Source organism: Eutrigla gurnardus (genome assembly GCF_963514095.1).
Source record: "Eutrigla gurnardus genome assembly, chromosome: 20".
NCBI classification, from domain to species: domain Eukaryota; kingdom Metazoa; phylum Chordata; class Actinopteri; order Perciformes; family Triglidae; genus Eutrigla; species Eutrigla gurnardus.
The window spans coordinates 8,685,442-8,698,290 of NC_139931.1; the positions used below are offsets into that span (position 1 = coordinate 8,685,442).

Below are 12,849 nucleotides of genomic sequence, written 5' to 3' on the forward strand. Positions count from 1 at the left end.
TAATCATTAACGGGGTGATTAAGTGTCTACACTTCTTATTTTCCAACAACATCATCTCACATTTTGGAGTGAAAGCTTTCATTTCTTTTGTGATGCACCCAAATAAAAACAGGCCAATGTCTGTAAGTGAATACAACTGTGTGTGTGAAAGTGGCTGTCAGCTTTCTGGCAGTTTAGGGGAGACCCGCAGATTTACACCCCCGTCTAATGAGAGATGTCTCCCCACTTTAATAACCTCGGCACTGAGCAGTTCAGTGCCTGACTGTCTGTAGGGATAGAGGAGTGGATTGTCGGGAGGGGTGAAGGAGACACGGAGCACGGGGGTGAGGCCAAGGATAGGGGTCTTCCTCCAACGTGGGTGCAGAATGATAGGATCCTGGCTGTGGGAGCAGATGACTAAGAGTCACTGTTGGCAGACACAGAAAGGTTGACGTGCCAACCTAGAGCAGGCCAGATGAGAAAGACCCAAAGTGATGCTGCAGCTGCTGGACGGAGCTCCTGACCAACAATGAATCAAGTATCACACCTCTTCCTAACTAGAAACGACATAAACGAGGGAACATCAGCAAACAGGCTATGCAAAGTGTCGCTTGTTTGAAAAGGTCTTGCACATACTTGCTCCATTTTCATTGGTCAAAAAAAAATCCACGCCGAAGTCCTTGACATTTCCATTTTCCCTTCCAGTCAGCAGTCAGGAGCTGTTAAGGCTAACAGCTTAGAGAGAGCAGCACCGACCACCTTCTGGTAAAAGGAGACGCCGCTGCACCCAACAACGAAGAGGTTTCAACATACCGACCGGTTGGAAAGAGACGAGCCACAGACTTGTGAGATTAGGGGTGAAAACAAAAAACAATGTTTCCAACTAAAGAAGCTTCCATTGTGGGAGTAAGATTATCGCACACTGAATATCAGATGTTACGACACCTGGAGAAACAATGGACAACGACGTTTGCTAGCTGTTACGCAGCCTTTCTATCAAGGCACCATCTGAGTATTTCTACACTTCCTTCCGTCTCTCAGGTGGACCGACTATACACGCTCGACCGAGCCTGCCAGCCCGCTGTTCTCCTCTTACCCACCGTGTCCGTGCTCACCACTGTAAGCCGATAAGGTCACTTCCTGTTTAACTTTCCGTCAGCTCCTGTTTTATCTCTCCACTTAACTCTATCGCTCAGCGTCAGGCTCGCTAAGACAAAAGACGTTCTCAGTGCTGCTGCCTTCACAGAGCGCTGGACTCTATAGCGCCAATGTTCAGATTGCCATCGGAGGGGAACCAAACTTTGAAGGGAACAAAACATGGGGGCAATCCAATACAACCTGTCCATTGTTAGAGGGAAACATTGTCTCAACATGAGTGGAGAAGGCTGGGTTTTCCCACTGACTCAAAATCCTTCTTATAGCCTTGAAAACAGGTGAATAAATGCTTACCGCACACTGGAATCCCCTTTATTTATTATGGTTTGCTTTAGTCAGTTTAACTTATCATGACAGAAATGACTCTCGAGAGAAATGTGTGATTTTGTGTGTGCTTCTGTCTCCATGTCAACCACTTACGTCCACTTCACCTTGGTCAATCACATAGAAGTTGTCTCCTTCGTCGCCTGGAGAAACAAGGAGAAACATGGGAGTTTATGAGAGAGAGCAGAGAAGGAAAAAAAAAAAAAAAGCAGGAAAAGTACCTTCCACATTTTATTGCTTCCACCTCCAGCTTAAGTTCTCAAAAGAAGGATTTTCAACCCATTAAACCTAAACGGGTGCATTAAGAGATTAAAATCATTTGTCAAAACACTTGGAATTCCACTTTCTGTAAGTTGGAGGACAAAAAAAAAACATCTTCAAACTTCCACATGGGCTGACATTTTCACACACTCGTCTCATTTTTCTTTCTTTATAAGCTGCGGGCCTCTAAAAGCTTCAGGCTAGACAAAGCGTCAAAGATGCTGCTGCCTCCTGCAGAATGCATATTTCACAGAGCAGTATCGCCGTTAAATAGGGCTCTCGCCCAGCAAACAGCAGTGCTCATTACCGCTGCTTGTGTGGCTTAATAGTGGAAACTTTCAAACAGAGGTGCCTGAGCATGTAGAGGGACAATACCTAAGTGCGATGTAAAGTACAAGGACCCATGGTATGCAACTGAAGTAAGTAGATCAACAGATAGTTAAAGGAATTGTTCAGGATCTCTCTTTTCTTGCTGAGAGTTGAGTATGTATCCATTCACATACATTAAAAATGCAGCTGCAGAAAGTAGCTGAGCCTTGGTCCACCCAAAGGTCGCAGAATCTGCATACCAGACCCTCTAAATCTTACTAATAAAACATTTTAAAATCTAAACCCTTTTGTCAGGGTTACCACCAGAAAAAAGGCATGTTGCCTGATAATAAAAGGGAAAAAATCAACTGTGACAACATTTTGGTTTTAAAACATTATACTGTATCAGCTTTGTTGGCTTCATTACGTCCTTTTGATTGTTGCGTTGTGTTTCCTCCATCTGTCACTGGCTAGGTCTGTGGCGGCTATCAAATGTGCGTGATTGGCAACTCAAAATGTGGTCTGGTTTCAAAGTGAACCCTAACCCCCCTCGAAGCGAGCCGTGGGATTTGGCGGGCCGATGTCCGCTAAAAGCATCCAGTCTGGAGATAAGGCTGAAAAATGGCGAAGTGTTCCTTTAATTATGGTATCCGTTACATGGAGCTCAGGGGGGGGGGGGGGGGGGGGAATTATGAAAAAGGGGGGGGAACTGACAAGCCACGTACGAGAGCGCTGCGAAGCTGCCTCTTACAATAAGACACAAATGCGAGTCCATTCAGAGGTACAAGTGGGTGATGATGCGCGGGTTTACGCGACACGAGTACGCATGTGTCCACGCATTCCGCCGCGTGTGTTCTCCTGTGTATGTTCACCTGAAGAGCTGAAAAGGCTGAGGGCGCCCCGTGTGTAAAGTTCACAGGAGTTCACACGGCTAATTAATAGTGAGTGGAGGGCGCTCGTTTATCACGCAGCTCTGTTTGTCACACGAAACGCTCCTCGCCTGTCCCGGTGGAGGCCTCACACACACACACACACACACACAACACACACACACACACACACACACACACACAACACACACACACACACAACCTGCTGCAACCTGGCCCCTCTTCTATCTCCCTCTCCCTCTCTCTCTCTTTCATCTCATCTATCTCTCTTTCAATTCCCTCTCGCTCTGTCTTTCTTTTCTTCGGCTCTTCCTGTCTTTTATCACGTTGGTGCTTTCGTCTTTGTTTTGCACCCTTCCATGCGCCTGAGAGCGCAGGCAAATATTTGACCAGGACTTGCGTGCACACACACACACACACACACACACACACACACACACACACACACACACACACACACACACACACACACACACACACACACACACACACACACAGGCACACACACACACACACACACACACACACACACACACACAGTGTACTCAGTGTGGCCTCATTTCAACACAAGTTAATTGCCGTTAACGCTGTTGAGGTTCTTTGACTTTCAAAACATGGGTTACATCCTCGGCCTCTGTGGTGTTCTTTTTTTTAACTGGCAATGCAGCATAGTGTACTATTAAGCTAGTCCATCTTAAATAAAATAACAGATTTCATTTAGAATGATTTTTGAATCGTGCATAAAATCTTCCTTTTAACCAGAGAACTGATCGCTTAGAACTGCAAAATGTGATAAATGTCAGACACAGCAGAGGAAGTTAACTTGACGTATTACATAGATTACAACGAAAATACCTGTATACTCCATTTTGCGTGTTATGATAGAGTAAATTCTCCCTTTGTTTAAATACCACTCGAGCCACAGAGTCGATAACTCCTAGCTGTGTGTCTAAATAGTGTGTGATGGGCCACTAGCACAAAAAAAAAGAAGCTATACAGTAGTCCAGACATTAGCAACGACATCAGCGGTGTATACATTGTATACTACACTCTATAACAATGGGCTGTCTGGGACTAGGGGCCCCGACAAAGTTAGCTAGACTTATTATCACCAAATTAGGCCTGATATACTCCTGGATGCTGTCTCAGCGTGGGTGGGGGGGGGTGAGCGTGTGCTCAAAAGCTGATAGTTTTCCTTCACTTCATGTCGAAGAGGGTGTGTGTGTGTGTGTGTGTGTGTGTGTGTGTGTGTGTGTGCGGCATGCTCCACAAGTGTAACCCATGTGATTGTATGTATATAACACAGTATTATCTGAAAGTGGGCATTTGTCTTTGACAATGTGTGTTTTCAGTGCTTTGAATGGGGGTTCCTGGAAAAATATAGTCTGGCCCCGCTAAGCTCTGTGTTCCTTCAAAGTCCAGGGGTGTCTAGAGTGAAGGCTTTGACGACTGTGGTTAGGCAGAAGAGAGGGACCTGACATCTGGTGCAGACAGAGGGAATGTATGAGCGGGGCAAAGACAGGAAAAGGGAGGGAACAACGGAGTGGAAGGGCCAAATGAAGGGGAGTGACAGTGGAATAGATGCATTCTTTCAGATAAAGGGCCCTGTTTTCATGGAGTCAGATGTTGGTATTTTGGCACAAAAGGTCACTCCTCTGCCACTTGGATTTTGTTGCCAACAGTAAACGTAATACAAGGAGCAAATGTGGGGGGGATTGAAACGGAAAGTTGCAACTACTCACATTGCTTGAAAATGACCCATACCTTGCTGGATGACTGTTTCCCCCGCGATGTGGGTGACCGGGAACATGGCATCGAATATGTCACTGAGGGAGAGACAGACAGAGAGAGGGAGGAAGAACACTGTTATTACCGCCGTACCGTCTATTAGGCTGAACCACCTCACCTGAATCATTGACTCACACACGCAAGAGTTTGTTCCGTTGAAGAGCGGCATGATGGGAAAGACAAGGCACGCATCAACGCTGTATGAACTCTATAGCGTAGGCAAAGAGACGGGCCTGAGAACTCTGGATGACCCCAACACACACACACACACACACACACACACACAAACCAACCCACCTGAATGTGTCCACGACTGATTTCTACATCATCATCCACATCCAAACAAACACCCATTATTTTCCGCTAAAAACAAACAAATTGAATCATATTTGGTTTATTCTAACAAATCCACAATGATTATTGAAGGCATTATTAGTGTGCATCTATAACTACTGTTAAATGTGAGTACCAAACATAATAATCTGATAAATCAGCGTTGCAAAGCCTCGGCCACTTTCTCCCCATCGTTACGTCGCATTAGCACAGCACAAAGGCTTAAACATGACTGTGTTGTTTCAGTGCACCATCAAAGCTCGTATCTCCGAGGATATCTTTGGAAAGAGGGGCCTGAGAAAACAAACAAAATGCTGGCTGTGCCCAAAGCACTTAATTTCTGTTTCAGGCCGGCAGGGACTTAGACTGTTCCTAATCGGGCTGTTTAAATGCATGAGCCTCAGCAGATTAGAGTTCCATCACTGAGATGTGTTGGGACAAGAGAAGACTCCTCCTGCATCCTTCCTCTCTGCCGCTCTCTCACCTTCGGGGTATATTTATCTATCTAATCAGCTGCATACCACCCGTCTTATAGAGAAATATAGAAAAAACAATAAGAGGGTCAGGCATATCAAAGACGAGCAAGACCTGCTGAGTGAGTGTGGGGCAAGTTTAAGCCCGTTCTCTAATATGTGAATGTGTCTGAGTTTACATCGCCTATGAAAACACACAGGTTTCTAAGAAATAATGCGTGGGCGTTGAATATATCTGCACTCCTGACAGTCCACTAGACCACGCACAGGCAAACACACCTTGATGCACACTGCACATAAAAAAAAATGCTTTCCATTAACCTCCCCGGAAAAAAAAAAAACAGAAAACTGCAGGTCAACAGATGTTGAGGAGAGATCTGAGGATGTTATTGAGTGGTTTGGAAGTGAACGGACCCGCTGGTATTTGTTTATGTGACACTGAATAAAAAGCAGACTTAAGAAGGTGGACTCGGGCCAACTATACCCACAGGTAGGCCCTGTGTGATGCAGCTGGCCATTGACTCACATATACACACACACACTTTCTCTTTGAAGTGTAAAAGCGCGGACTAAAAGATGCACGGACACACTTTGGCGCTCTCGTGTACAACGCGGCGGCCTCCGTACATGCACGTGGTGCCGTGCATGCAACCAGCGCTCCCAGTTGGCGCACGCACTCACGCACAGCGACGTATTTAAACACAAGGCATTCGTGATGAAAACACGCATGCCAGCATTCTTACGTGACACGCGAACGCACTGGCTTTGATGATGATTAGTCAGGGCAACATCTGCGAGAGTGCCCTCCACTCTCCCCACATCTGTGACCACCTGCACCCGGCATGGAGTCTGATTATTCAGGGAGCTGCTCACGTATAACTCAGTGTGTACGTCTATGAAAAGAATGACCGAATTAGCGAAAGAAGAAAGTCAAAGAGAGGGGAAAGCAGCAGGACAAAACATATTTTAATGTTATCTCACTCAGGGTGGGTCGCATTTTTGGTAAAAGCCCCTTTTCCTAGAGGCGATGACGATGCTGTTGATGATGATGCGTCACGCAGCGGAGTAGGACGCTCGACCCTGAGACAGTCACAGCGAGAGGATCAAAGGCAGGCGGACCTGTGGTTAGGTAATTACCCATGACCACCTCTCTCTTTCCATGCCCCTGCCTCCCGCTGAATGCATCGGTGAACTCAACCAAGACACTTACGCAGGTAATTACTTCCCCTCGTCTTTACCTGTCTCTCTTTCCCTTTCTTCATCCCCAACTTCCTCCCTGTCTGTTCTCGATCACTTTTTCTCTTCCTCTCCCCGCTCAATTATCCCTTTCTTCCCTCTAATTCTCTCAATGCCCCACCTATTTCCTTCATCTCTCTGCCTATCCCCCCCGCCTCTCCCAGATGAAGCGATTAATCTTGTCCTTTCCGCTACCTGTAGCCCCTCTGACCTTATGTAAAGGCGGAGCCAACCCCCTACCACCAACAATGAATGTGCTGTTCTGAGAGGGAGAGAGTGAGAGAGAGAGAGAGAGACTAAAGCTTCCAAGAAAGGATAGGAAGTTCACCTCCAGCCGCGGGTGGAACACAAGGCTTGTGTCATGGCTCAGATATGTGGAGAAACTTCCCCACAACACACGTGTTCATGCATGTAAGAATTAAAACAGTGCATGCATGTAAATGCCACGTTGTTAATTATTTTCATACTATCCTCATTTACATCATTCTGATCTTATTTGACATTCCTACACACCAGATGACGTCACATAGATGGGCAACGCGAGATATAATGAGATAATGACACTTCTGAAATAACTCCAGTGGCTCACGTGGCAGGGAAGCAGCAGTTTTAAAGAGACCGACGATGCCAAAAAGATGCCGTCATGGGCGGAATTAATATCAAAATGGATACAATTAGAGAGAAGAAGACACCTTGAGGTAACACCCCGCTTTGGATCGCGTTGCGCTCATCATGAAATAGCTGTTTTTTTTGCAGCCGGATGAATCAAACCACATGAAAACGTAGCCGCCGCCGCGTCGCGTAGAGTATCTGTACCCGCGTGCATGTGGGTGCGTGTTTGTGAAAGAAAAAGGAGGAAAAAAATCTGATGTTGAGCTTTTCTCTGTTACAAACATGGACACAACACAGCGGGCCATTATAGCTCTCAAACATCCATAAAAATGTGGTCAGATTTGGGGATTTCAGTCTCTAATGAAGTCAAATCAAGGCTCGCTTGTTGGAGCCGGATTGTTTGTTGTTCCTCCTCGCCGGGGTTGACTGACTTTCTCTCACTCACCTCACCTCTTCACTCCTTCCCCTTAATCTTTCCTACAACACAGCTGTTTATTTGTTCAGCGGCAGACGCCTTATCTCTTACACTACTACCTCAACAAACAGCGCTGCCATTATGCCATTAGCACCGAGGGTTGCTCTTTAACGGCCGTGGTGTGCCGCCATGCCTTTGTGTTACTTAATGGGCCGCAGAATGTGGAGTTACACAAGCGCTTAATGGAGAACCCGTCCAGAGTGTTCGCTCGTCTGCATGGAAGACGTTTTGCTATAACACAAACAATCAACCACTGCACCGCATATACGGGAAACTTCTCAGCTCCCCGAGATGTGTCTCGGCTTGGCAGCGGCGTGCCACTGGCACAGCGTTTACGCCGTAAGTGCTCGAAGGATTTCATTTTAACGACCACAGTTGATTGTAATCAGATTGCTTATTCTGGTAGATCGGAACAATAGTCTTTGTTTTGCAAGTCGACACAAATTCTGTGATATAAGTACTGGCCTGAGGAGCATGTGTAAGTGTGCTAGCAATGACAGCAGCAGGGTGAGATGGGATCCTTCACCTAGAGCAGCCTGATCAGATGCTTGGAAAATATTGCTTTTCAATGCTATTTTTGATGCCATAGGGTTAGAAAATGTTTTGATTTTTATTAAAAGATAAATAGCAGTGAGTGTCAATAAGTCAGAATCGATACTTTGATGTGTTTGACAACACAAATACAACTAAACAACAGAAAAAACGCAAAAAGGTTTCATCCCTTATTTACATGATCATCTTTTATCTTTCAACTAAGATGTAATAATTGGTAAACTATGAGATGGAAATCTGAAGTGACTTCAGAATCTCAACAACTTTCACTGACATGGCAGGTTGCCATATGACAAACTCATGCGACTGTATTGCTTTTTTTTTTGTTTTGTTTATTTGGGCTGCCACGTTAAGAGTTGTGATTTGTCAGCAAAATCAAACTCACAAAAAAACATAAATTAGTTTTCGCTGATGATGGAGGTTAACGGGATTGTTTACTAGACTGTTGTGTGTGACTCATTATGGGTATCTCACGGTAAGATGGAAAATATCTTTATGAGGCTGACTAAGTGGCATACAGATTAAAGTTTAAAGTTGAGCCAATGTTACTCACACGGAACAACCAGCTCACCCCGCTCGCCTCTGCTGGTGTGGACACAATGACAGTTGTGTTTCAAAAACCATCTAATTACATAAAGCGGTATGCTCATTTAAGTACACACACACACACACACTCCCATGCAGACAACACACACCACTGACAAAGGGCAGTAGTATCACAGTGAGTGAGGGAGAGGGAGCGATGAAGGAGGTGTAATTACACAGCGCTGAAGCGTTCAGGGAGGATATTTATGACATGAAAGCTCTTGGCGCGTGCCCTGTCTCTCCCCAGAGGCCGAGCCGAAGATGGAGGGGGTCCCGAGCCGTGCCAGCTGCTGCCCGTTTCTTTACGTCGGCCTCCAAAGAGCAGAGAGACACGCTGCCTCCGACCACCAAATCACAACCGGAGCCCACTTTTAAAAAGTGCAGCTAAAGATGTCGAGCACCAGAATGGGATGGAGTATTCTAATTTCGTTTCGGTCTTTTTTTAGAACTTTTAATGAGCCTTCATACGTGCTGGGACTAAGCAGACAAGTTGATTATGTTTTTTTTCCCTGTAAACTAAGTTTTTCTTGCACGTCACAAAAAGTCTTCGAGGCGCCGCATGCTGAGGAGGCAAATCATACTCCAAATTACAGAGCAATTTTAGGACACATTTCTGGTTGTCGTTGGTGGAACATAGTTTCCTGTCATCTTCAGTGCACATATAAAAAAAAAAAATACATACTGTTTTATTTCCATTCACACGTTTGGATATTTCCCCTCTGCTCCTCTTTTTAAAGTGTGGTTGAGCTTATTTTTGAATGATTTTACGAGGTTCTCCTGTTTGTCTGGGCTGATGTGAACTGGCCTGTGCTGAATGTGCTGGCAACCCCGCAGCACGGAGGTGGTCCTGGAGGTTTACAGGTGGACATTACACTTTACGGCCAGGGGCAATGACCACTTAGAGATGGTCAACAATGTGGGAGGAGAGAGGAGGCCAACGCCAGCTGAGGGGAAAGAGAACCCTCACTTTTCTAAAACTCCACTGGCCTTTTCCCATTTCCCACTTGGCTTCGGCCCTTTAACATCATAAGCTCCAAAACACGCATAGTGTTCTTTTATAGTACTTTGCAATGCTCCATTACGCACGAAACCTATTCAAATCCTTAATAGAATTTAAGAGCGCTTTGGACTGATATTTCTGTCTCTAATCTATAATCTAATGGGGGCTAACGTCCGTATACGTGGAGGTCTAAAGAGGTCTCGAGTGTGCTGCTGTGGTTACATTTTGCATTTAAAACCAACAGAGGGCAGGGAGCACGCCGTGTTAAAGCCACACACCTGGCCCCGGTGGGTTTATAAGGGCTGTAAACCGGGGTGGATCCTGTTGCCACAAAGTTAGACGTGTGGACCAGAGCACCTGGGGGCCAGTGCTGCTGATCTCTGTGACCTGGACACTGCTGCTGGATGACCTTGCAAAGGCCTGACTACGCTTCCCTCAAGCTCATTCTGTTTGCCAGTCTGGTCAAAAACATACTAGACCAGTAACCAATATTTTATATAAAGTACATGCCTTACCTCAAATTTCCAAATAGCATATGAGATACTCTCAAAGATGGCGATGTGTGTTGAGGTAACGTGTGTGTACTATCCCAGTGGAACTTTAGGCCTATATTTTAGCATATTGTAGGAGGTGTGTGTGGGGCTGTTTGGGTGTGTGAGTCCAGTTCAGTTCAGTTCGTAAGGGTGTGTGTTTGTATGAATGGATGAATGCTATAGAAGTCAGAGGGGGAGAGTTTGGGGATGAGTGTGTGAGGGAGTTGGAAAGGGAGAAAGAGCAGGTGAATTGGGCAGCCAGCTGGAGAAGCCTGGAGAATGAGTTGGGGTGGACTTATCTGAGGGAGTTTGACCCGGACAGAGAGTGCTGTTTTGCTGATTCCAAACAGGCCTGAGACATGAAGCTCAATCCTCTCCTTCGCCAATCCTTTAACCTCCAGTTCACTCAGATAATTTAGGTTTTGATCCCAGTCCTGGTTTCTTTTCCTTCCTTTCCTTGTCTCACTTCTCACACTGTTTCTGCTTCAGCCTCATTTGTTCTCCTTTGTTTGAACTTCCTCCTTTCTTTCTCAGCTCTCAGGTGTCTCTGATTTGTAAACTCTCCTCCCCCTCCTTGTGTGTAATGGCACTTCCTATTCACTTCCTGTGTCCTGCCCTGCTACACTAGGGCAGGGATTACAGCCATAGCCCATAAAACATTTGCTCACAAACAAACGTATTTGTTTGTTTGTATGCCTACATATGAGCAAATGTTTTATGGGCTATCGCTGTAATCTATTTGATGTGATAATTGCACATTTTGGCATTACATTTTCCACAAAAAAAAAGAAGAAAAAAAAGAGAAAATTCAAGGTTATTGACAGATGAGCAAGCGGTGCTTTTGACCAAATATTCAAGGAGAAAATGTGCGGGATGACTGAATGAACAAATGAACCCAGGTGTCCGCGTTGCCGTGGCGACTGCGTGGTCAACACTTGCTCATGTTGTAAATGCTGGCAATGATTCAAACGAACATAAGCGACACCTTGCATAACAGAGAGAAGGAAACTGACACAGTAGCTTTCCTAACCTTTGAGCCTAATTGAAGCCATAGATAAAATGAATATCATGGTCAACTACTGGCACCTTGGACTCTGCTAGCCTGCCAATGCCAACGTCACGTCCTTGCCATGCCCGGAGCTGACACTGTTGTGTCGTTGGCATGGCAACGGGAATGCTGGGAAGCTCTGCATTAGAGGTAGAGGAGAAATAGAAATAGTGAGATGTAACTGAGAGGAGGGCAGCGCTGTTGGGAACTGATTAAGGTTCACATTTAGGTTGGCATCAGGGAGGTGGGAGGCAGGGTTGCATGGCAGATGAAGAAAGGAGCAGGCTGAGGAGGAAGAGAGAGGAAGAGGGAGAGGGAGCGGTTGATAGGAGGATGTGAGGAGAAATGAGGATATGTCACAGAGCGGCAACAAACACCAGCTCATTTGACGGGATCTCGATTGTAAATACACGCCTCATCATACGCTTTGATGTATAAAATCATGTGATTATTGTATGCTACTGCAGAGAGAAGCTGGATCATTTCCCAGGGCATAGCTGAGGTGACTTATAAGCCCTCCTTCTCTCCTGTTACATGCCCATAACAAGATTTGAGATGGATTATGAAATGGGATTAAAAGGACATTTAGCCAGATTTCAAGACTGCTGGCCTTCTGCTGCCATGGATAGAGGTTCCCTGCTTCCCTCTTTTCCGACTGTTGTGTCTGCTAAGTGTGACAAGGCTGTTTTACAGGCTGATGATCCAACCACACACCACCTGCTGATGCAGCCATGATGTCAGCCTCAAAACCTCACAAACATGTCCAACCCTGCAGTCTCTCCCATTCTTTCCTTTCCTTTTCTCTTCTTCTTCTCTTCTTGCTATGCTGTTGATTAACTTTACCAATAACTTTTTTTCCCCCCCCTCTTCTCCTCTGTTCCACTTTATCTCCTGATGTTGTCTGTCGAGAACGCACTTCAGTACTAGCATTTTCACACTTTGCTAATGCCCTCCGTCTCCGATGCCCCGGGACAGGAAAAAGCGAGCTCTTCCTCCACTTAGATGGAAATGGGGTCAGGCTCAATCAGGCGCTGACAGGACTAAGCCTCGACCCCTCTGATGTGTCTACAGGGGACGTGTCGCCGGAATGAGGGAGAGACAGACACACATAGAGAGGGAGACATGTTCTCTTCCACACCTGGCGTGGAGAGATACGAAATAAAAAAGAGTAATTCCACTGAATGCACACGAATGTAAAACACGCAGGTAAAATAACCCTGAACATTGTGTACAGGTGCCGATAGTTTCCTCTCTTTCTCCCTTCCTCTCTCTCTCTCTCTCTCAAACACACACACA

At 45.8% G+C, this 12,849-nt stretch overlaps 1 protein-coding gene across 2 annotated transcripts in view; it reads right to left on the reverse strand.

Annotated features, from left to right (window-relative positions):
* prkar1b (protein kinase, cAMP-dependent, regulatory, type I, beta) overlaps positions 1-12,849 on the reverse strand; it is a 51,175-nt gene that overhangs the window by 15,469 nt on the left and 22,857 nt on the right. For both annotated transcript variants that reach the window (XM_084037130.1, XM_084037131.1), the window contains 2 exons: positions 4,683-4,744; positions 1,555-1,601 (listed from right to left, as the gene is read on the reverse strand). In XM_084037130.1, the coding sequence (XP_083893256.1) occupies positions 1,555-1,601; positions 4,683-4,744 (109 nt within the window). The remainder of the gene's footprint in view (positions 1-1,554; positions 1,602-4,682; positions 4,745-12,849) is intronic.